This window comes from Ailuropoda melanoleuca, chromosome 1 (genome assembly GCF_002007445.2).
Source record: "Ailuropoda melanoleuca isolate Jingjing chromosome 1, ASM200744v2, whole genome shotgun sequence".
Lineage (NCBI taxonomy): Eukaryota > Metazoa > Chordata > Mammalia > Carnivora > Ursidae > Ailuropoda > Ailuropoda melanoleuca.
The window spans coordinates 65,562,152-65,587,363 of record NC_048218.1 but is presented as its reverse complement, the minus strand read 5'-3'; the positions used below and the strand labels follow the sequence as shown (position 1 = coordinate 65,587,363).

General features: G+C 46.9%; 1 protein-coding gene across 3 annotated transcripts in view; it reads left to right on the top strand.

Moving 5' to 3' along the window:
* The window catches only part of MYLK (myosin light chain kinase), a 263,098-nt gene that overhangs the window by 124,776 nt on the left and 113,110 nt on the right, over positions 1-25,212 (top strand). For all 3 annotated transcript variants that reach the window (XM_034659556.1, XM_034659553.1, XM_019803103.2), the window contains 4 exons: positions 7,368-7,575; positions 21,239-21,287; positions 22,211-22,376; positions 23,334-23,499. In XM_034659556.1, coding sequence (XP_034515447.1) covers positions 7,368-7,575; positions 21,239-21,287; positions 22,211-22,376; positions 23,334-23,499 — 589 coding nt within the window. The remainder of the gene's footprint in view (positions 1-7,367; positions 7,576-21,238; positions 21,288-22,210; positions 22,377-23,333; positions 23,500-25,212) is intronic.

Here is a 25,212-nt window from a genome sequence, read left to right as displayed (position 1 = left end):
GAGGACAGCTGTAGACACTTTCAGGCTTACATCTGCCCAGCTTGGGATCTCTGTGAAAAGAGACAGCTTTGATCTCCCTTTATTCTAACCTAAAACTGCAGGGAAAAGCTCTCATTGGCTAGCTTGGACCATGTGTCCATTTTGGAGCCCATGCACGTTGGCCAGGAAGCAGCTGACTAACTGGCATTCCCACCAGAGTCACATGTGGTGGGTAGAGGGGGATGGAGTGTGTGGCAGGAGATCTTGAGCAAGTCAAACAAAATCAAGCCACTGCACTTCCAACCCCACATGCCTCCTATTAATGTTTGAATAGACCTGAGAGCTTATCTCAACTCAGGAACAGAAACAGTGAGCTCCTGAACCAGCCTCACCTGCTGGAGAGGCCATGTCCTTGAAAGCCATCATGAGAGCTAGTAAAGCTAGAACCCCAGGGCTTTGTGTAGAGAGGCTTCTGGTAAGGCTGTAATAATCCCCAGCCACCCCAGAGCAACTGGGAGTTCAAACAGGAGGACACTTGTATTATATGGAAACTGAATTTGGGGGAATGAGGAAATCATCAATGTGGCAGGTGCCTGATGACATTTAGGATTGTTTCTTCGTTGGACTGCTTCTGAGGTTTTTAGGTGCCTGTATCATTAGAATAGAATCAAATCAAAGTTGCGTGCATTGATAAGCTTGATATAGATAAAAGGAAATAGAATTTTTTTTGGAAAGATTCAGAAGGGCCTGAGGTATAACCCAAGACTGCCAAGATATCACCTGCCTTGTGCTCTCGGCAGAAGAATCGTGGAGTTCTCAGACTTGCAGATACAAGGGTGTGGGCGTGCCTGTGTCTTGGTCCACAGAATAGAAAACTTGCCATAGAAAATGAAAGTGGCTGATCACGGGGGAGACTTTCAGCATCTGCCCCTGAAGACAAGTGTGGCGTTTGCTGAGCTAGTTTGAGGAATGGTTCTTGACATTCGGATTTCATTCCTCATAGAACCACTTTTGTCCTCCTCCTTTCACACCTTGGATTAGGGGCAGGGTGCATCCTGCAGTCTCAGCCTCACTAATTGCTTGTTTGGGGCGGGTCTGATCTCTTCCTGATGGATTCTGTGTGTTCAGTTAAGGCTTTTGACTTTGGCAACAGGATTATTCAAAGGGCCTGCCTGTCTGCAGGGCGGCGGGCCAGTTGCTGACACAGACACGGGCCCCTAAGCTTGGTCATGCCATGCCTGTGGCACGCCCTTCACTCTTCACCCTCATAATATACCCATGATGTCAGTTTTATAGACATTTTTTGTGGTCTAATTTGTTTGGGTGTTCATGTTTCATTCTCCTTTCTGTGCATCATGTCCATTTCTTATCTAAGGGAGCTTCTACTTGCAGATGGGGCGGGGAATTCTTCAACTAACTCTTCAGCACCATTGGTTTATTTCCTACTGTGTTTTAGTTTTCAAATCACCAGCCCTGATCTAGTAGTCAGTGATCATAGGGGAATTTATTTATTGTATAGGAAGCTGCCTCAGCATGGGGTAAGAAGTTCAGAGTCATGTGTTATAGGCTGTCAGGGAATTACAAGCAGGTAGACAGTCGTGTTGCAGCATCGACTTCCAGCTCAGGGGAGACATCGTCTAACGGTTTCTGCAGTGTCTGTCCGCCAGGCTCAGTCTTTCCCGGCATCGATTCCGTGACTCCACAAGATTCAAACACATACTCATTGGCCACCCCTCAGGTCTACCCTTCTCCTCCGTGAGGTTTTTTAGCTCACTGCTTACGGCTTCTTTGTCTATCTTCCCAGCTCTCCAGCATCCTGATGGGCAGCCCGTTTTCTCTCTGGCCCCAGTGCAGTCGTGGTCTCTCTCCTCCTGGTCTCCCTCCCTCTCCAAGGGGGGCAGAGCCGCAGGTGCCTCTCCTGCCCGACCTGGCTGATACATTGGCATTGCAGCTGTGTGGGCTTGCAGTACGCACGCAGGGACAGGCCTGTCCAGCAACAAAAGACTGGACTTGTAGGAGATCATCAAAACCAACAAAATCATGCCCCTTTTACTGCCCACCAAGCTAAGACAGCAGATGTGTTGCTCTGGGTTTTGCCAGGGCTGTGGAGACGGGGAATCCGTCACTGCTCCGGGCTTAGGCTGTGGTAGCCTGTCCCGGGCACCTTGGAACAGATTGAAAGCCCTTCATGCACGTCAGAGAAGAACCAAGAGACTTAGCGCCTTTGAGAATGTCTCACTTTCCGTCAGTAAGTAAATCTCAAAACAGCACCAGTTTCTGAAAAAAATCTCTCTCGAATATGACAGGTAGGTGTAATATTGCCGTTGAGCGGGCTGCCCACTGTCTCATCATCCAACGCGTGCAGAATGAGCCCCCATTCCCTTTAAAGGCCTTTTGAGGACGTAAAGGTTTTTGAGGACATTTTATGGAGCTGGAGCGCAGTTTTACTATTTTAAATTATTATAGGGGTTATAGTTACTCTGTCTTTATTTTTGTGACAAGTTGTTGGTTATGCTTTTGATTTATTTGATCCCAGGCTTTTGTTCAAGAACACAACCTCCAATTAAATGCGGTTACTGTGGCAAAAATATGATTCTCCTTAGAATGACCCTCTGTGGGGCTGTTTCCAAAAACTCATTATGGTGAAAAGTCAGGGCTGCCTGTTCGTGTCCATGAGCATGTCTCCTTGTGGTCACTTGGTTTTCCTGTATGGAGGATTAGAGGGTATGAAGGCTGTGGGCTGGACCCAGAGGAGACTGGAGGGGGAAAGGGGAAGCTAAGTGGGTCACCATGCAGAAGCATGCTACCTCAAGATACTACCCAAGCCCCCTGATGGAAGGGGCCTTAGCTATGAGGAGCTGTTTTCTCTTCAATGAAAGAAGGAATTACAACCTGAAGGGTCTAGGAAGCCAAGCAGTCCCAGGCCCCCAGCCCCAGCTCTCGAGCTGCCCTCCCTAATCACACTGAGAACATCCTGGGGGTGTCTTGGGCACATGCATGGGACTAATCCAGTCTGACTTAGCCTGTTCAGGTTGCCGTAACAGAAATACCACGGACTGGGGGGCTTAAACAATGGAAATTTATCTCTCATCGTTCTAGTGGCTAGAAGTCCAAGATCAAGGCCCTGCTAGATTCAGTATCTGGTGAAGGCTTGCTTTTGGGTTCATAGATGGCTGTGTTATTGCTGTGTCCTCACATGGTGGAAGGGGTGAGGGAGCTCTTCAGTGTGCATTTTATAAGGGCACTAATCCCATTCATGAAGGCTCCAATTTCATGACCTAATCACCTCCCAAAGACCCTATCCTACTACCTCCTAATACCATCACACTGGGAGTTAAATTTCAATTTATGAATTTTGGAAGGATACAGCATTTGGTCTATAGCACTGTCCTATTGTTCCTCTGGGGGAGCAACTCAAGACTTGTGTATGCATGGCCATATCTTTTATGAACCTTTTGACTTTCTCTCAATGTGGGGAACAGGTACTCCTTTAACCTAGAAGACATTTAGGGTCTCTTAGGGAAAGACACTTACCAATTCTACAGAATTTGTCTCACTGAAAACATGAATTTACAATGAGAAATAGACAACCACTCAACTTGGAGACCAAAATTGTGGTCCCAGATCTCCGCTTAATCTTCCATTTACTGGCTAATCATCGACTTCTTTGGGCCTCTTTCCTCAGCTGTCTGGGTTCAATAATGTGATTGGCTTTGCGTGCTGTCACTGCCACTGTTGGAGCCCCATGCAGACCCCCTTCACCAGGCCAATATACCCATTCCCAACTGCTGTGTTGGCTAAGGGTTCGCAGATGGGGTTCCCTGAATCCCCACTTCAGGTTCTGCTTCTGGGTACCCCAACCCAAGACACTTCCCTCATAGGGTTGCAAGAGTCAAATAAGATTCTGTATGTGAAGGTCCTCTAAAAGCTAAAGTATCAGTGGGTTTTTAGTGTGGCCTTGGACCAGACCGTAAAAATCCTAGCTGTGGCTTCTTGGCTGAAGGCCTGTGATGAAGGTAGACAAGGCATCCAAGGAAGACAGGGCTGTTGTCTTGCATCCCAAGGGTGTGAGCCCAGGCTTCTTTCTTTTCTCCACCCAGGTGTCCAGGATCGTGGGCAGACAGTTAAAGTGGGTTTCCGTGAAGCTGATTGTCTTTAGATTAGGTAGTGGTTGAACAAGTTTTTCTCCTATTGGGAAGATAAGAATTGGAGTTGCAAATCATTTCAGACCTGGGAACTGAGCAAGGTCACAGAAATCCTTGCCTGTGCTTCGGGTGCAAGGTGCTACAAAAGTCCCACTGCAAACTGCAACTTTCTAAGGCGCCAGTTTCAGCATATTTAACAATCTAAAATTTATTTTAATAGGGCATTTCAGAGGTAGATTGGCCGGGGGTTGTGTAGAAAGCTGGAGGAAATTGAAAGAAAGAGAGAGCTGAGTTCCTGAGGTCTAGAACACTTGCAGTGTCCTCAGTTAATCATTGATGCCCGCAAGCCTGCGGGCCACTGGAGTCGGCCCTGCTGCAGGGGGCCAGAGTACTGGCTAATGGAATGCTAACCATGCCTTTGGTGCAGTTAATGATTTATCTCCTCCCATTACAGTGCTCTCTACTCCCTTTCTCTGAAGCTCACAGAAGGCTGTGTAATCATCCGGAGGTTAGGCAGGCCAGGCCTAAGGGGGGCGGGGGTGTGGCTGGTGGATATAATGGTGATTCGCAAACTCACTGTAGGACCGGACTTTCAAGGGCTTCCTTTTATAGGAAAGAGCATCTTTCCTTAGTTGTTTTCTAAAGATATGCTTTAACAAAGTAATTGTTGTCTGATGTTCCTTTATATGAACCTTTGCGAAGATAGCATCACAGGATGACATGATTTTATATGGGTACGCAACATTTGTCACCATCACAGATGCATAATGTCTGTTTGTAGAGTGCTTCTATTTCCATTGCTACATTTAAGTACCTTGAGGGCCTCAACAAATTAATGAATGCTTGTGCTGTACGTTCATTATACATACTAATATAAAAGAAACATGGGGCACCTGGGTGGCTCAGTTGGTTGGGCGTCTGACTCAGTTTTGGCTCAGGTCATGATCTTTTGGGCTGTGGGATGAAGCCCGCATGGGGTTCCATGCTCAGTGTGGAGTCTGCTTGAGATTTTCTCTCCCTCTGCCCCACCCCCCACTTGTGTACGTGCGTGCATATGCACGCGTGCTCTCTTTCAAATAAATAAATCTTAGAGAAAAAAAAGGAAACATGTATTTTCATTTAAATTTGTTTCTACTCCACAAAGGCCAGGTATGTTATTTGCAGAAATACCAGAAAATAATTGTTCAGTAAAGAAAAAGAGGAGAGACCCAGAGACAACCACCATTAACACTTGGCTTCATGTTATAATAGTTGTCAGAGCTTATCTGTCCAAGTGAATGTGGACCCCTCACCACCGTCCACCTCAGAGAGGATATGAGTGCTTTGGTGACAAACAGTGTTTACTGCTTCCAGGGGACGTGACTTGAGAATCTCAGTGTTCCCTCACCGATACTCAATCTCTGTCATGAATATGGCTTAGATTTTAATAGGAAAGGGATTTTTTGTTTCCAGAAATTATAAATAAGATGGATAATATTGATTTGAAGTTTTGACTTTTTTGTTTTTTGTTCTTTTTTTAAAATTGATGCCAGACTACAAACTAGTAAGGATGGGGAGGCGGACCTTGTGGGATATAAAGCAGCACTGACGGGCTGACTGTGGCATAACCAAAGAGAGGATTGTTCACTTTGGGGATTTTTCCTGTGATTCCAGGCTTCCTTCCCTAGGAAGACATCTGCATCCTGGCCTCTGAGAAATGGGTTTGAGGATGAGTTGGAGGCGGGATGCCTGGGAAGGGAAGCGAGCACAGTCCAAAGATGACCCCTGAGGTTGTTAGCACAGTTGTTTCTGCACTGGCCTGCTTAGGGCACTCACTGTGTTTGGATGCCACGTTTGGATGCTCTCTCCCCTGTGCTGATACAGCATGTTCTCTGAGCTTGCTGGGGTGCGAGGAGCTCACTGAAGTCTTTCTTGGTAAATTCAATTTGGGGCCATTCAGCAAGTTTTGAGTTTGTTTCATCTATATCCATTGTCTCTTGTCTTGCAGTGACTACATGGGTAAAAGCTATTGCTACCACCATTTTATAAGGAAAACAGCTTCTTTCTCGGGAGACTTCTGTGTTGTCTGCTGTGCATTTTCCAGTGCTAAAGTCCCTTAATTCTGGGTGTCAGGCTGTGCATCCATGGGCCAGTCTGAACCCCGCTCATCTGAAGACGAGTCCATTTTCATGGGCCTGTTGAGTTTCAGGGGTTAGAGAAAACTTCTTTCTCTGAAAGTCAAGTTGATTTCTTTTCTTGGAATTTGTCTCCTAAATTTTTCCCTCCTTGGGGAAATATCTTCTCTCCAAACGAGTTACTATAAGGCTCACATGTGTCAGGTACTTAGAAAAGTGCTTAACACTTAGCACTCAACAGATGTTAGCTGCTAACTAGTATGAGAGACAGAGTGGTCTGAAGCCGCACTGCTCCGTAAAAACATCACGCAAGAGCACGTGTGTTGTCACTTTCCTAGTACGCCATTAAAAAGGTAAAAAGAAACAGGTGAAATTAATTTTAACAATATATTTCACTTAACCCAACACGTCAAAAATACTATCCTTTCAACATGTAATCAGTATTTTTTAATTAGCAAGATAATTTTGCATTCTTTTTCTCCTACTAAGTCTTCAAAATCCAGTGTGTAATTTATCCTTACAGTGCAGCTCAGTCAGGACTAGCCACGTTTGGGCTGCAGCATTGCCATGTGTGGCTAGTGTGGCCACCACCCCGGGCAACTCAAGTCTAGAACCTTGCTACTCAGGATAAGCTCTGGAGACCAGAAGCATCAGTATCGTCTGAGAGCTTGTCTGAACTGAAGAACCTCAGGCCCCACCCCAGATGTAGAGAAGCAGAAGCTGCATTTTTAACAAGCAAGTGATTTATTTGCGTGTCCGAATGGGGAGCACTGGTGTTGAATGCCTATGCTCAGTCCTCACCCTGGGATTCTGATTTCATTGGTCCAGGATAGAAGCTGGGCACTAGTATTTTTTAAAGCTTCCTCTGATGATTCTAATATGCAGCCAGGCTTGAGTCATTTGTGTAGTGGGCTCTGGAGCCAGGATACCTGGCTCTGCCCCTTTCTACCTTTGAGACCTCGGGAAATCTGCCAGAAGACTCTCTGTGCCTCAGTTTCTTCATGTCGTGAAAGTCGTATCTGCTTCAAGGAAAGTTATGAGTTAATACGTGTAAAACACTCAACCACACCTGGCACATAGGAAACACTCTTGAAGTATAAGCTCTCACCTTTTCTTCTTTTCCTTGAAGGTCCGGGGTTACCCAGAGCCCCATGTGACATGGCACCGAAATGGGCAACCCATCACCAGTGGGGGCCGCTTCCTGCTGGACTGTGGTATCCGGGGGACTTTCAGCCTTGTCATTCGTGCTGTCTGTGAGGAGGACAAGGGAAAATACACCTGTGAAGCCACCAATGATGGTGGTGCCCGCCAGGTGACAGTGGAGTTGACAGTGGAAGGTGAGTTTCAGAAAGCGAGAGCCATGGTGGGAGATGAGCTCCTCAAGGCCTACAGCTCCTACTTCTGCAGAAGAGAAAACCACCAGAGAAAGCATTCCCATCCCTGAACTCAGGACCTTTTCATCTAATGGGGGAAATGTGGTTCCTGAGAACAAGGGAGGCATCCCGGGAGACACTGTCAAACTCACATCAGCTCAGTTTCTTGCTCCAGCCCTCCCATGGCTTCCCCTCACACTGAGACTGAGACCAGACTGTACCACCTGGCTCTCTAGACCCATCCACCACTCCCAGCCAGGCCCCCTGCCCTTCCTTGAGCTAGCCTCAGGGCCTTCCCTGCCATTCCCCGTCAAAGCAAGAGCTCCTTCTGCAGCCCTCGCCTCCGTCAGGTCTCTGCTCACCTGTCCCCTCCTTCGAGGACCCTTTCTGACCACCCCATCCCCAGGACTCTCCATCCTCTCACTCCCTCTGAATATTTTCTCCTAGCACTCATCACTATTTCCCATTTTTTAATTCTCTCCTCCACCCTCACCTCTAACTAGAAACATTAGGAGGCGAGGGACTTGATCTTGTTTATGCTGTTATCTCTAGCATCTAGAAAACTTCCTGGCACAGGATAAATACTGAAATATTTGGAGAATGAATGAACAGTGTTTCTTATCATCATTATAAAGTAATATTCACCTATTTATAAAAGTTTTGTAAAACTCAGAAAAATATATAGGAGATAAATATACCAATGTGTTAACACTATTTTGTCTCCACCCCACACCCCCTGTGTACTTAAAAGATTCTGTCAACTTTATTATCTTTAAAACTTCCAGGGAGAACATTTGACCGTGAGTAAAACTGTTTCTTTTGCTGCTAGTGTGTCCCCCACATGCTGAAGCCCCTCCACTGGGGAGATATTTCCAGTTCAGGCCACTGTCTGCTACTTAAAGGCCTGATGTCCAAAAGGACGTGGGGGGCTGTCAGGCCCTCAGAGGTATGACAGGGTTCCCCCGACCCTTACAGGCCTTTCTAAGGGCCACTAAACCAGAAGTCCAGACTCGCTTTCTTCCCTCTCAGGAGACAGTCTTCCCAACCTGGTTTTGAGGGACACGGGATGTGAGGATTAAGGTAGCCAGGGAAGGTTCCAGAGGGGGTGAGGTGCACCTGGGCCAATGTTTTCCCTGTTTCCCTACATCATGGAAAGACAGGCAAGCTGTTTCACGGAACAGAATGTGCATAGTTCAGATGCTTTCCGCAAATTCTTTAACTGAGTGACTCATTCCTTTTAATGACCTTCAACTGCCTGTGGGCTGGAGCATTCCAGATGGGAAGTGGCCCCTGATCAGAGTCTCTGAATGGCTCTCATCTAGGACAGTTCTGGTATTGTGCTGTCCCCTCTACTTCTCAATATCCAAAGTTTGAGTTGAGCTCACAAATAAAAATTATTTTCTCCCCGTATTAGTCAACTCAAGCTGTCGTCATAATAAATACTGCACACTACATGGCTTCAGTAAAGGCAGCGTATGTACTAATAGTTCTGGAGGCTGGAAGGCTGAAATCAAGGCCCAGCTGGGTCTGGTTTCTGGTGAGAGCTCCCTTCCTGGCTTGCAGATGGCCCCTGTGTCCTCATATGGCAGAGAGAGAGCTCCAGTGTCTCTTCCCATTTTTAGAAGCGCAACAGCTCTACCGGACTAGGGCCTTACCGTTAGACCTCATTGAACCTTCCTCACCTTCTCCCAGGCCCTGTCTCCAAATACAGTCACACCGAGGGTTAGGGCTTCAACATAGGAATTTGGGTGGGGACACAAAATTCCGTCCATAATACCCCTTTCTGGCTTTCTGTTTATTGCTGGGGAAATGGGGAATTAGGAANAATTTCCCCCATTAAGAACAGGCCATACTATTTTTTTTTTTTTAAAGATTTTATTTATTCGACAGAGATAGAGACAGCCAGCGAGAGAGGGAACACAAGCAGGGGGAGTGGGAGAGGAAGAAGCAGGCTCATAGCAGAGGAGCCTGACGTGGGGCGATCCCATAACGCCGGGATCACGCCCTGAGCCGAAGGCAGATGCTTAACCGCTATGCCACCCAGGCGCCCCCCTGGTCCCAACTTTTGCCAGTCATATGTGTAACTTTAAACCTCTGGACCTCTGTGTCTGCAGAATAAAGGGTCTAAATTCAGTGGTCTCTGTAGACTGGACTAGCCTTTGTTTTCCGTGACCCATTTTAAAGGAATGGAATAGGCTAGGCATGCAGAAGAGGTATATAAAACCCAACTAATACGAAATCTTTTTTTTTCAATTCCCATTATTGAGAAAGTGAGAGTGATGACCCACTAAAATTTTTCCTGCTTAGCTGAAACGTGGGCGACGGGGAGGAAAGAAAGCAGGAGAGCTATAGAGGAATGAGGGGAGACGAAGGCTCTCAGCCCTGCACCCTCTCCTTTGGTTTTAATCTGGGGAGACTCAGGCCCAGAACACTGAAGACAGTTTCTGTCTTCTAATCCTGGGACATAGAGAACGGCCTCAAGGCTGCAGCGTCTTTACATGGGAGTGGCCCTTTGGACCTTCTGCTTCTGCGTCCGAGGTCAGTTTCAGCTGCTGTGTGGCCTAGCACCACCCCGTAGACCACAGGCCTGGAAGGAAGTGGGAATTCTTACAAAGGGGATCTAGCAGCCTCCTGCCTGCTCACCAACTCTGCACTCTGCTTCTTACTTGGAAAGAGCAGAGGTCCTCGAATTAAGAGTCTAATTCATAGGGGGCGCCTGGGTGGCACAGCGGTTAAGCGTCTGCCTTCGGCTCAGGGCGTGATCCTGGCGTTATGGGTTCGAGCCCCACATCAGGCTCCGCTGCTATGAGCCTGCTTCTTCCTCTCCCACTCCCCCTGCTTGTGTTCCCTGTCTCGCTGGCTGTCTCTATCTCTGTCAAATAAATAAATAAATAAATAAATAAATAAAATCTTAAAAAAAAAAAAAAAGTCTAATTCATAGGTGAAGACTTTTGACCCCCTAGTGGTCAAGCTCAGACGGCAGTGTTGTTAAACCGTCTCGGATTTTAGCTCCACTGACTTCTCACTATGGAAAACTTCCCCTTTTGGAGCCTTATTTCCTTTTCTGTAAACTGGAGCCCACCACTGCCCCATGGGGTGTGTAAGGATCGGTGTGGCAGTGGCAAGTAGTAGGGACCCGGTAAGTGTGGCCTTGTCATATTTGAACCTGCCATTAACATCCTGAGCACTACTTCCAGAGAGAAGTCTTTGCTTGGAGAGTAGAGGAATACGCTCCTCCGTCTGATTTCCTGTTTGGTAACCGGGGCCAGGAAACACGCAACATACTCCATGAGCACAAGTGCCTCAACGATAGGACTGTTCATGACCTTCTGCACTGAGATGCAGCCCTAGTGTGAGCGCTGGAAGGGCTCTCTGTGGCCCAATCCCGACATTCCCCCACCTCCAGGGGGCTGGTCACAGAGACTTGGTACACAGCAAAGAAGAGACATGGCACCTGCCCTCTGGGAGCTTTCTCTCTGATAGAGGGGCCACGGGACTGTCCTCCAGCACAGCTGTCCATAGAAATATAATGTGAGCCATGTACATAATCTTACATTTTCTAGCAGCCACATTTAAAAAAACAGGTGAAGTCAATTTTCATAAAATATTTTACTTAACCCAGTATATCCAAGATACTATCATTTTAACAAAAAATCAACATAAAATTATTAATGAGATGTTTTACATTCTTCAGCCTTTGGGGTATATTTTGTGCTCACAGCACATCTCGATTCAGACTAGTCCTATTTCAGGTGCCCAATGACCACACATGATTAATGCCTGTTATGTCGGACAGCACAGTCTAGAAGCTCCCACTTAATAGGGATAAACAAGGGTTACGCAGAGAAAAAAGAAAATCCATGTATATGAAGAAGGTGGTGAGTAGTCCTGGGCAATCGCAGCCGCAGAGTGCGCCTAGAACTTGGGGTGGAGTGAGGGGTGATGCTGAAGTGACAGGTGTGCCCCAGACTTGGTCTGAGTCTGATGAGAGGGCCCTTTGTGTTCCGGGGGCCAGGGAGTCACTTACATCATTTCAAGTAATAGAGGGTTAACTTGAAGACTTGAGCTCAGGAGCCCAGGGTAAGCCAAACTGGCAGGCCCAGAGGAGGTCCAGGCCTCAGGATGGCTCATGCTCACCTTACAGGATTGCTGAGTGCAAACGCAGGGACCGACAGATCCCCCAGGGAATCTTGTTAAAAATGCAGATTCTGATTCCACGGGTCTGGAGTGGGGCCCGAGCGTCTGCAGTTCTAACCAGTACCAGATGATGCCCACACTGCTGGTCCCTGTGTCACACTTTGAGTAGCTAGGAAGGTTTCAATTGCCAACGGGATGTATTTAGCCTGATACAGTGATTCGCAAATGGAAGCATGTATCAGAATCACCTAAAGGGCTTCTGAACCCACACACTGCTAGGCCTTGCCCCAGAGTTTCTGATTTAGTTGGTTGGGGTGGGCTCAAGAATTTTCATTTCTAGCAGGTTTTGGTGATGCTGATATGCTGCACACGGGGACCATTGCTTTGAGAACCAGTGGGCTAGTGCTTATACCGACTATTAGGGGACTCCAGAGAGACAGAGTAGATCATACATACATACGTGGAAAGAAATTCATTACAAGAAATCGACTCACATGACTATGGAGGCTGATAAGTCCCAAGATCTGTAGTCCGGAAGCTGGAGACCCGGGGGAGTCAGTGGTGTAGTTCCAATTCAAGTCCGAAGGCCCAAGAGCCAGAGTTGATGGTGTTTTTCAATGCAAAGGTCAGCAGGCTGCAAACCCAGAAGAGCTGATGTTTCAGTCTAAGTCAACAGCAAAGGAAAAACCGATGTCCCAGTTCAGAGGCAGTCAGGCAGGAGGAATTCCTCCTTATTTGGGCAAGGGTCTGCCTTTTCAGTCTATTCAGGTCTTCAACTGATTGGATGAGGCCCACCAACATTAGAGATGTCAATCTGTTTTACTCAGTCTACTGACTTCAATGTTAAACTCATCCGAAAACACCTCATACAGGGGCTCCCGGGTGGCTTAGTTGGTTAAGTATCTGACTCTTGGTTTCGGCTTGGCTCATGATCTCAGGGTTATGGGATCGAACCCCAGGTCAGGCTTCACACTCAGCGTGGAGTCTCCTTGTCCCGCTCCCTCCCCCTCTGCCCCCCCCCCGCTTGCATGGGCACTCTCTCTCTCTCAAATAAATGAAACCTTAAAAAAAAAAAAACAACAACCTCATACAAACATCCAGACTAACGTTTGACCAAATATCTAGGCACCCCATGGCTGAGTTAAATTGACACATAAAATTAACCATCACTAAATACCTTATTAGAATATTCCTGAATTATTTCATGGAATCTGATTGACACCTTTCTTCTTTTGTAGCTATCCATTAGGAATATCAGCTAAGTAACAGACCTGCTGTAGAAGTTAGCAGTGGTATGTGATATGGGCCAGAAAGGCAGAATGGGAACATGTGCCCAGAGGTTGCGAGAGAGCAGCCACAAAGCCAGGAAAAGATGTGCAGAGACCAGGTATAATATAACCAGAGCCAGCTTGCATCCAGTCCTTCCTCCGTGTTGCTGGCAAGGTTGGGATTGGTCATCCTGAGGACAGGTGCCACCATGTTCCAGTCTGCATTGTACAGGGGTGGGTGATGAGCGTAAAAAGTGGCTGCCAGGTGCTTGCCTCTTTTGCAGGCCTGTGGTCATGGCAGGTGTCATTGGGGTGACCGTTCATCTGCTTTATGCCTACTCCGCCAATGTCATTATAAATAAATCCTCCTTTGACTTTCAGAAGAGTCCCAGTTTGGATAATAACTGACATGGTTATTCTGGCCATGCTTGACATGTCCAGTGCCCTGGGCAGTAAGAAAGCTATAAAGGGGATGCTGAGAAATAAAGGGTTATTCTAGGGGCAGAGGAGTAGCAAGAGCAATAGTTTCAGAGGACGTGGATAAAGTTTATTTCATCTCTGGAACATAAATTCCAAGCCACTAACCACTCTGGCTTAGAATGAACAATTTTTTAAAGTATATTTAAAAATAATGAATACGTATTCACGGGGGAGTAGATTTGGCCAGGAGCTCCCTCTTAGGGAGTTTTCTTTGAAATCAATAGGAGGGGCAAACACCTAGTGCCCCCCCCCCTTTCTGGACCCGGCCTTGGCTGTCATCCCTCTTTCTTCTCTCCATCCTTTGTGCAGAGTCCTCCTCCATGTCTGTGGACTTCTTTCCCCAGCTTCCTCCCCTGGAGGTGATGGGTTCTGAGGCTGCCCACTTTTGTCTGTGCCACAGAACAAAGATACGTGCCCTCATCCTACAATGTCTCCAGCGAGGGAAGAGCAAATCCCTGTATCCATTCCCCATTCACAGCTCCACTCCTCTCTGTGTCAGGCCCTGGGGACAGAGCAGAGCAGTTCATACAGAGTCCCTGCCCCCTGAGATCTACTTCATACTGAGAAAGAGAGACTATAACTAAGTAACAAGTGTAACTTTTGTAATAGAATTAAGAACTCCCTGACTATGTGTGAGAAAGATGGCTGCCTGGAATGTGACAGCAGGAGGAAGAGGGACCTCAGGTCATGGGATTTAAGGGAGAAGAGTGGCCCTAGGAACTCGGAGTTAACTGAAGGGTAGAGTGTTTACCCCCAGATCCCCCGTCTGTCCTCACTGGAGGGCTTCTTCCTGAGACATGAACTCTCCATCACTGACTTGCCCTGTGTGTGATCTGAGTCTGCTGCTGAGACCAGAAATGAAGCCCCAGACAAAGACTTATGGGTTTAGAGTGAGAAATAGTGAGAGAGTTAGTGGGGTCAGCCGAGTGAGGGTACGTCTGGAGAGGCAGGCAGGGGTTAGACCCTGGTGATGGAAAGCCATTGGAGGGTATCAAGGAAGAAAATGACATGGTTTGATTTAGGCAAAATATCTCACTAAAGTGTGTGGTGGCAGGGGGGCCGCCATTGGTCTCCTGTCTTTAAGCATCGATTTCCTGAAATTGACTGAGCAATGGTTATTTCTATTTCCTTGTGGAAGGCGTTTCCCAGATCCAAACCAGAGGGATCAGTGTACTGGATCTTTTAATAGCACATTGGCCAATGAAACGATAGAAAGCAACTCACCTCTGCCCCCTCACTTCCATTTCACTTGTTTCACTTTTGTTCCTTTATCCTAGAAAGACACGGATTTTCCTCGGTTCCTTCCTTATCTACACCACTGGCTGGCCCAGTGGATGCCAAGGGCTGTAGGTTTTTGCTTTGCCTTTTAGTTGCCCCTATTCCAAACATGGCCTGCCCCCCGCCCCAGGTCTGCCTGCCTTTTCTCTTCCGGAAGGTCAGCCTCCTGCCCATCCCTCATCGTCCAGCCACCCCAGTCCTGCAGCCTCCTCTCTCTACACCCCCATGAAACCCTTGTCCCGCGAGCCAAGGCTCCCTGACAGTGTGGGAGAGAAAGGGTCCGGCGGCGAGCCTGGAGAGAGTGACCCCATGTCGTGGGACTCAAGGGTGAAGAGTGCCCCAGTGACTGCTTGCCTGCTTTTACTGGTGCCACCAGCGTTCTTGGGGGATTGGGGATTTGTAGGAAATGCTCCTGTGCCACCTTTGTGCCGCTACCCTTTTTCAGGGACAGATATCTCAGATCCTTTTTATTTTCACTTTGGATTAGATTGATGACATTCTGGATTTTGAGCCCATGTCTGTTTGTAGTGGCCGAGTCTTAAATTATTGTCCGCCTCAGGAGTGTCTGCTGTGATTCTCCACGTACGAGCGTGTGTGCTCTTATTTCTTTGTAGTATCTTTTTTTAATCTACATTTTCCACCTTCCTACAGACCTGTAATTATATTACCCAGTGAGACTCTATGAACTCCTTTCAGTTTATAGCACTCCCTGATGCCCCTTCCTTTTTGTAGGGGCCTGTGCTCTACTGAAAAAAAAAAATCCAATCGGGATGCTCTGAGGTTTTGTCCTTTTTTGTCTCATCAAAGTTAACAGTATAAATGTATTAGAAATGAACGTTGTTCTTTTTGCCCCACAGTCTCTTGGCTGTGAAATAGTCGCGTGTCAAGGCTGTCTTGGCAAAAGCCTCACCGCTTACTTGCTCTACACAAGAGCCAGCTGCAGGTCCCTTGGTCTCTTTCTGCTCCTGAAGGGTGACTCCCAATGTCACCATACTCCACAGCATCCGCCAGTGCCCCTGGCAGGCCCTGCTTTGGTTGTCACTGTGGACGCTGCAGCCCTTCACCCTGGCCTCACTGGTCTCAGTCTTTGGCCCCTCCCCCACCCTTAGCCAGTCTCTCCCAGTTCCAGCCTCTTCATTCACCAGGTGGTATTGCATGTGCTGACTCTGTGCTGGGCTTGGAGGGCAGAGAGGGTTGGTGATTGCCCTCAGACTGACTTTCCTGACCTCACATTTCATTATTACATTGCAGTTAAGATTCAGTATCCGGATGTATTTATGAGGTGCTGACTGTGTGGGGTGCTGTGTGGGAGAGAGTACTTTGTCGAATCCTTTCTGCAGGAGCCTGGTTGGTCAGACAGGACGTCGGCACATTAAGAGTTAAGCAAAAGCACAACTCCAGCCAAGGCAGAATGGGCTTCTTGGCCAAATGATTGGCACATCGTCTTGTAAACTCAGAGGAGAACAAAGGCTCTGGAGGCTGAGATGGTCTGTGATGTCTTCTTGGAGGAGAGACTAGGGCTAGTCCTGGAAGAACGAGTCAGATCTAGGCACAGATCAGGATTTGGATGATGGGGATGGGAGGAAAGGGGAGAAAGTTAGCGACACCACACACACACGTGCGGTCTTCTATTTTTCATTTTCTGTATCTCAGTGCTCTGTAACTTGTCTTGCTATATTATCTTCCTTTAAGGTTATTTCGTACCTTTTTTTTTAAAGATTTTATTTATTTATTTATTTATTTATTTATTTATTTATTATCTCCCTGAGAGAGAGACAGGGAACACACAAGCCGGGGGGAGGGGCAGAGGGAGTGGGAGAAGCAGACTCCCCGCTGAGCAGACGCCCCCCCATGTGGGACCGGATCCCAGGACCCTGAGTTCAGGACCTGAGCAAAAGGCAGATGCTTAACCCACTGAGCCACCCAGGCGACCCTCGTACTTTTTTCTTTTTTAAAGATTTTATTTATTTATTTGACACAGAGAGAGACAGTGAGAGAGGGAACACAGTGGGAGAGGGAGAAGCAGGCTTCCCGCCGAGCAGGGAGCCTGATGTGGGGCTCGATCCCAGAATGCTGGGATCACGCCCTGAGCTGAAGGCAGACGCTTAATGACTGAGCCACCCAGGTGCCCCTGTACTTTTTTTTTTTTTATCACATGTCCACTTTGCCATTGATCCTAACACTACCTTTTTTTAGGCCACCTTAATATTTTTCTTCTTTTTAATTCTTTCTCTTTATTGAGAAATAATTCTTTTTTTCCACTTTTTATTTTTTAGGTCTCCACATGTATACCTGTGTGCCTTCATTTTCCGGGACTACTAGTACAGCGCATTGCTTGATCATTTGCTTTTAAATCCAGATGTCCCATGAATCGCTGCGAGCATCATTGCGTCTTCTAGTGCACCTGGGCGTTTACATACTGAAATAATCATGTTGAACACTTACATGTTGAAATAAGTGTTAGGGTAGTTTACTTTCCTTTTATTTTTCCTTTTATTTTTGGTTAGTATTTGAGTTAGGGCTTTACATTTATTTTCTTTTTGAGATGATATATGGGTGGCTAGCAGTGAACTCTCTGGATGGCTCAGGGAGCATTACTAAATATCTGTTATAAAAAATGGACACTTTTTTCTGATTAAAACCACTGTGTTAAACAATCCTTAAAATCCACTTTGAAGTTGCCTGTGAGTCGGGCGACTGCTCCCTGGTTTGCCTGGAACAGCCCTGGTTTACTCCTATTGTCCCGGCAGGATTATTAATTATGTCCCTTCCAGTGTCACGAGTCCCTGTTTGGATGATAAGTTATATCATCACGTATTTTGGAAGCATTTCGTCTCCTTACCATCTTGATCACATTATTCGCCTTGCCTGCACCGTTGTCTGTCCCAACCCAGTCTCTGTATCCTTTAACAAAAAGCACCAGTTCCCTCACTGTTGAACTTTTCACTCCTAAAACCTGCCAGCATTCTCTTCTACTTGTCCTTGAAAAATCTAAGAGAACTGTTTAAATACTTTCAGTGCCTTGGCCTTTTTTCCCCCCTCACTAACCCGATCCTGTCTTCACCGATTCTCTTAACTTACTCTTCTATTTTTGGCATTTCCATCCTAATCCCCTTTCCACTTATTTTTCTCCATAGCCTTACTGTTCTGCCAGATTTTCATAGTTTCACAAAATTAATTTTGCCTTATCTGACAACTCGCAACTTCAAATTTTTGCCTATAAATAGACTTGTTAGTTATTTTAGCCCAAATTCTCTTTTCGTTTTGATGTCAACTCTCTGGTGTTAACCCACATTCAAATAAGCACCCTGTTCCATTTCTAGCTGCCGGCTTGCTGTCTTACCTTCAGTTGATACCATAAATTGCTCTCACTGATACAGAAGTACCTCCAAACAGCATTCTTTTGCTCTTCTTTTAGGCAATGTCATATTTTTGCTTTTTTTTTTTTTTAAGGAATAAAAGAATTTTAGTCTTTGGATTAAGATGTTTAGCTCCCAAGAATCTTAAAAATGCTTGGTCTGTTTTTTTAGTGTGGTTAAAATACACATAAATTTACCATTGCAACATTTTAAAGTATACAATTCAGTGGCATTAAGTACATTCACCATCACCACCATCTAGTTCCAAAACTTTTTGTCATCCTGAACAGAAACCCCATCCCCACTGAGCGGTCACTCCCCATCTGCCTCCCCCAGCCCCTGGCCACTGCTGATGTACATTGTCTCTATCCATTTGCCTCTTTTCAACATTTCATACAAATGGAATCAGACGTTTATTTGAGTCTGGCTTTCTTCACTTAGCAAATTTTCTCAGGGTTCATCCATGTTGAAACACGTGTCCGTACGTTATTCTTCTGTGTGGCTGAATAGTATTTCATCATATGAGTGGACCACATTTTGTTTATCCCTTCATCAGATGATCAGTCTAATTTTTATCCAATCTTTGCTCTGAGGTGAAATGAGTGATACAGTAGCATGATAAATGCTGTGAAGCGTACATAGATATTTTTCAGAGGGAGTCTCAGTGACCGGGTACGTGGCTGATGCTTTGCTGTTAGCAGGTGCAAGAGGCCCCTTTCACCTGTTTGGGCACCAGAATCGCCTTCCTTACTTTCTTTCTCCACCCCACCCCTCCTTTTTTCTTTATTTTTGATAACTAGACCGCATCTTGTTTTTTCTTTACCGTCGTATTTATAGGTTTTAAAAAATACAGCTGAATCAATTCTTCATAGTCCCACCACCCAAAACAATCACTATTAATAACATTTCGATATATTTTCTTCTGGTTGCTTTCCTGTCTTTGAATACTTTATTTTTTCCTAGTTAAGATCACATCGAATAGATAATGTTGTAGCCTGCTCTTTTTTTTTCATAAGATCCCTTTATTTCACAAGTATTTGAAGTCTATAAGGATTTGGGCACTGTTCTGGATACTAAGGATGAATAAATAGGAAGCTCTGGTGGGGATATGGTTTGGGAGTCATCAGCTTGTAGATGATATTTAAAGCGATGGGACCGTCTAAGACCTCCTGGGGGGGGAATTAGCAGTGCAGAGCAAGGACCCCTGCAGGACTCAGCCCTGGGGTAGTCCCACATGCAAAGGTAGAACAGGGAAGATGGTTGAAGAACAGGCACCTGATGAGAGCAGGAGAGTCTGGAAGAGAACGTGCTTGGGTGTGGAGTGGCCCCATAGCAAAAGCCGTTGCTCACCTGAGTGTTGGGGGTGAGGATTGCCCGTTGGGTCTGGCAAGATAGTGGTCAGGATGAGCTCAGTGCAGTACAGGGGATCACCACCCAAGTGGAGTGTGCTGAAGAGCAAATGATATCGTATCTTAACCTATTTCTGCCTGCTTCATATATTCTTATTTGATGGCAGAATAAGATGTTTAATTGTACACTTTACTTAGCCACTTTTTATTTTCCTACTGTGTGACGTTTACACTGTTTCTGATTTTTACTATTACCAATAAGATTGAAATGAACAGCTTCGTAAACTTTCTTTTCTACGTTTAGCATCATTCCCTTTGATTTGGAGGCGCAGACAGAAAGGTGCTGGTCTAAGAACAGAGCCTCTTTAGAGCTTAAGATTCTTACTCGCTCCAGTACTTTGGAAAAGGACTGACTGGCTGGCACTTCCTCCAGCATCTGAGGGCGATTGTCTGAGGGGCCCCAGCGTCTTGGTGGTGATGGTCAGTTGGGTCCTCCCAGAGCAAGTTTCTCCTTTTATCTGCATACAAGTTTTAACCTTGAACAGACTGTTGAGTGGCAAGAACCAAACCCACGTGGAATGAAAACTATACACAACTCGCTAAATAGTGACATTAACTAGAATTACATGTATAATAATTGTCAATCCACTGGAACCATAACTTACATGTGATGCTGGGGTTTGCTATTAATCCTTTTTTCACTAAGGTTGTTTAATCCTTGAGCCAGATACGGCGAAGGAAAATACGCAGCCCCCATTCCCATGTTCCTACGCATTCATACGGATGCAGTGGGTGCTGGAATTTAAGTAAGTTTACCCTTTTCCAGTAAACACCCTGCAAATTTCCCATTGCAGTTGCCCGCTGATATTCAGGGAATGACTTCCATACTTTCTGTGTGTGCCTTGGGTGGGGTTTTATAAACATTCCCAGCTTGTGGCAAAACTAGAACAACTTCTAGGCTGATCTCTATCTCAGAAATGTCCTCCTTTCCCCCCTCTCTATTCCTCAAAAACACCCCATCACCTTATGGTCACTTCCTGTTCCTGGTCACATGAGGAATGGTCCCTCCTGGCTGGCTGGATAAAAGGAGCCAATCTTCCTCCCCCACCCCCACCCCCCAGGTTTGCTATTTAACCTCTTCCTGTCCAGCACGACAGCACCTTACCCGGGACCTGCAGTGTCCAGGGTGCTGCTGGTGCAGATTCTGCCAAGAGGCTGGCTCCACAAAGCTCAGCGCCAGGGACCTGCGCTGCGCCAGCAGGACAGATCTTGCTGTTTGCAGGGCCACAAGTGGGAGGATGGAGTGTTGACTGTATCCAGCGCGGTTAGATCTGGTGAGAGACATGCGTGCGCATCTGCCCACCTCGCTTCAGCAGGGTCACCTTCTGGAGAGGTTCTGGATCATCACAGAGAATCCCCAGAGTGGCAGGTCCAGTGGCATGTAATAGCTCAGCAGAATGGTTGAATGTTCTAGAACAGGTGCGCGTGGATGCATTTCTGCACTATTACTGGTTCTGTGATTCCTTTTTCTCATCTGTTTAAGAAACAGAAGGCTGTTGTGGTACCAGCTTCCTTAAATGATGTATGTCAGGTGTCCACCATAGTGCCTGGCCCAGGACGGGCTCAGTCAGGGCGAGCTGTTTCCGGCATTATCCCACCCCACACCTGTCGTTGACTCTTCCTGACCTTTGTTGCTCCGAGTTGGTGGCTCACACCCAACTCTTCAAGCCTCTCTCTCTTTGTTTCCTAATTGCAGGGGGCTTTGTGAAGAAGTATGGTCAGCCTGCTGTTTCCAAAACCTTGGGGTAAGCCATGGGATGCTCAAGCCGGGGTAAGGGCGGGATTGGCTTTTTCTGCTGACCTGACAGAACAGGTCTAGGGCGTAAGTCTTCTTGGGCATCCTGGGTTATAATAACGACAGCAGGAGCCTACTGGGATGTGATGTGGCTCTGACACAATGCTTCCTGACCTGCTGGCCTGTGTGAAGAGCCCCTTTGACTGGTCCAGCTGCTATATGCTGAGGACGTGCGCTGTGTGCCCATAGTCTGCAGGGATCACCAACAATCCAGGCAATAGGCAGACTTAAGTAAGCAGACCTAGGAGAGGCAGTCGGTACATGGCACTTCTTATGGAAAGGAGACCTGTATTGGTAAAGGTAAGTAACAGTAGCTGCTATAACAGGCAAGCCCCCGAATTGCAATGGTTTAACACGGGGAAAGTTTATTTCTTACTCAACCAAAGTCAATTTAGATATTCTTGAACAGGTGGAGAACCTTGCCATCATCATTCAGGGACCCAGTCTCCTTCCATTTTGCAGTTCCATCATATCTTGGCCTTGGAGCCTCTCTTGGATCTTCTGCACCTAGCCAGAGGAGTGGCCAAGAGAGAGTGTGGTGAATCTCGCAGGTTTTTATGAGTTTAGCTAAGAGGTGGCATACGTCACTTCTGCCTGCGGTCTGTGTGCCAAAACCCAGGCTTTTGGCCAGAGCTCAGTAGAATTCCGGTACCCTTACCACAAGGGAGGCTAGTATATGCGGTCTCACTGCATGTTCAGGTAGAGGACATGGGTTTTAGTGCCACATACTTTTCGAGGGTAGATGAGGAATGCGTCTGAGGCACAGAGTTGGGTAGGCTGCCTTTGCTGGTCTCTGACCCAACTTAAGTGACATGGGTGGTGGCAGAGAGAGAAGATCTGAATTGCTGCTGGACTCTGCTAATTTCTTTCCAGGGACAGACTTGCAGCCCCCGCCGTGGAGACCCGTCCTAGCATCTGGGGAGAGTGCCCACCAAAGTTTGCTACCAAGTTGGGCCGAGTCATAGTCAAAGAAGGACAGATGGGACGGTTTTCGTGCAAGATCACTGGCCGGCCCCAACCACAGGTCACCTGGCTCAAGGTGAGGTTTGATCTGCCCTGAATCTGGCCCAGGCCTGGGGGCCCTGAATGTGGAGGGCTAGTCCCTTGGACCAATGGGAGTCTGTCTTTCCAATCAGTCCCTTCTGTTCAACTATAGGTGGTTCTCCAGGGTTCGCTGTATGCGTGATAGCCATGCTTGTTCCTGCCCCTATTCGCACACTCTGCCTCTGTAACTCAGCCCACAATGTCCTATGATCCACACACTCCCCAAGCAGCATAAAATTTCTGAGTCAGAACAGACCTGACCATCTCAAGAGAGTAGAATTTGAAGTCATGAGACTAGGTTTCAAGCCACAGCTCCCTCGTTCATAAAACGCGATGCTGGGCAAGTCATCTGGTCTCTTGGAACACTGGTCTCCTTATCTCTGAGGCAGAGATGATGCCACCTACCTCAAAATACCGTTGGGAGTAGTTCATTTAGGGCCAGGCAGTGTGAAGGCAGAGCAGCAGAGGTGGGGGAGGGGAGCGGCAGCAGCAGGGGGCCTGAGGCCGGGGTGGGTGTTCAGCAGGGCAGTGAGGAGCTGTAGGGAAAGCTTGGGGTCTAGGCCTGTGAGAGTAGCGTTCTTAAGGATGGGAGTCCTGGATCAAAATGAGCGAGGGAACACCTTTTCCCTATTTCCAAATTCTCCTGGAAAAAGAGTAAAGGAAAGGAAAGCAAAGCAGAGGTAAAGTGAGGAATGTAGGATCCCCATTTCAAACTAGTGCTCCCCTGAAACAAGTTCATACACCTGCTCTCAGCTGGATCTGTCGCCACACCACACACACAGACCTCGAGTCGGGGCCCTTGGATTGTCCATTCACTGCTCTCTGAGGACGTTCTCAGAGCCGAGAGCAGAGGGTTCTGCCACTCAGGCCTGCTGTCCATCCCAGCCAGGCTTGGATAGTGCCAAGAGGTAAGCAGGTTTCTTTGACCCAGCTACCCTCTTGCCGTCCACAGGGAGAGGTTCCCCTGCAGCCAAGTGCCCGTGTCTCTATGTCCGAGAAGAATGGGGTACAAGTTCTGGAAATCCACGAGGTCAGCCTCGATGATGTGGGAGTATACACGTGCCTGGTGGTGAATGGGTCGGGGAAGGCCTCCATGTCGGCCGAGCTTTCTATCCAAGGTATCAAGTGGTGGGAGGGCTCGTATGGAACACCCCCTGCCTGGTGTCTGTACCCTGCTAGGGGAGCTGCGGTTCATTACAGATCCATGTTACACTGACCCACCCACCTCCCCATGCATTCCCCCAGGAGCTGTGCCCCACACCTGTGTCTTCAGCCTTTTCTTCCTGCTCACATTCTTTTTTGTATCTCTAATTGCCATTGGAAGAATGGATGTTGCTAATGCCTTGCCATCACCCCAAATTTAACCTGCCTCAGAATAATTTTTTTAAAGATTTTATTTATTTGAGAGAGAGAGAGCGCGCATGAGTGGGAAGGGGGAGGGGGCAATGGGAGAGAGAGAAGCAGACTCCCTGCTGAGCAGGGAGCCCAAATCAGGACTCAGTCCCAGGACCTTAGGGTCATGACCTGAGCCGAAGGCAGATGCTTAATCGACTGAGCCACCCAGGTGCCCCTAACCTGCCTAAAATTTAACTCATCATCCACTCTGTCCTTCACATCAGGTGTTCCCTCAACTTAACTTGACGCAGACAACTCTTTCTAACCTAGGATTCTGCTTTTCCTCCTCACCTGGACTGGGCATTTCAGCATTTCCTTTGACCCTTGTCTCCTCCTTGCTGTAGGCATCAGCCGCTGTCAGTTCTTCCCTGGAAATCTCTTTGAATCTGTCTCCTCTTTATCTTCCCCTTGGTTTTGCCAGGTCCAGCCTGTGGAAGCGGGAGTGTGGGTGGGAAAGGGGATTGACATCACTCCATGGAACGGGAACCTTGAGCAAGGTGGGATTTGGAGAATCAGGGAGGGAAACAGCATTCATGCTCCTCCCCCCTTCTTACTCTCTTTTCTTCTGTGGTTTTTCTTTTCCACATTCCCTTCCTTTCTCAGAAACTATTCCTCCTTGCTCCCTTTACCATTGTTTGCTGGAGTGTTTTTCATAACCCACAGAAAGAAATTTATTCTGTGTTGTGACACAGTACACATATATGTATACAAACATATTTAACGGAAGAAGTTTCAGGAAGCAATCCTGAGTTGTACGATACACAGTACATGCTAGCATTCTCCATTCCATTCTACACCATCAAAAGTCCTGGTCTTGACCGAAGAATTATACTTCACAGCTCACCATAGGATCGGATCCGCTGTTAGGCATTGAGAAGAGTAATTCAGCCACTTGCCTTATTTGCCCTAGCCTTGAATTAAAGAACTGCTCCCTTCCCAAGTACTTAATGACAAAATTATATGTTGCCTGGGATGTGTTTTAAAATACTCCCAGAAGAAGCTCCTCTGAAAACCAAAACAAAAAGGAATAGAAAAGTTGGTGTTATTTCCTTAATCTGAATGATGGCTTTCAGAGTTTGTTATATCCTGTCTGCTATTGTATATTTTGAAATTTTCCATAATAAAATTTTTATTTTTTAAAAAATATTTTATTTATTTATTTGACAGAGATAGAGACAGCCAGTGAGAGAAGGAACACAAGCAGGGGGAGTGGGAGAGGAAGAAGCAGGTTCCCAGCAGAGGAGCCTGATGTGGGGCTTGATCCCATAATGCTGGGATCACGCCCTGAGCCAAAGGCAGACGCTTAATCGCTGTGCCACCCAGGCGCCCCCATAATAAAATTTTTAAAAACAATGTGGCAGGGAAAAAAATGTATATAGTATGTTTTTTTCTTTGAAGAACTGGATAAAATTATACTTCCCCTGTACATTTTTAAA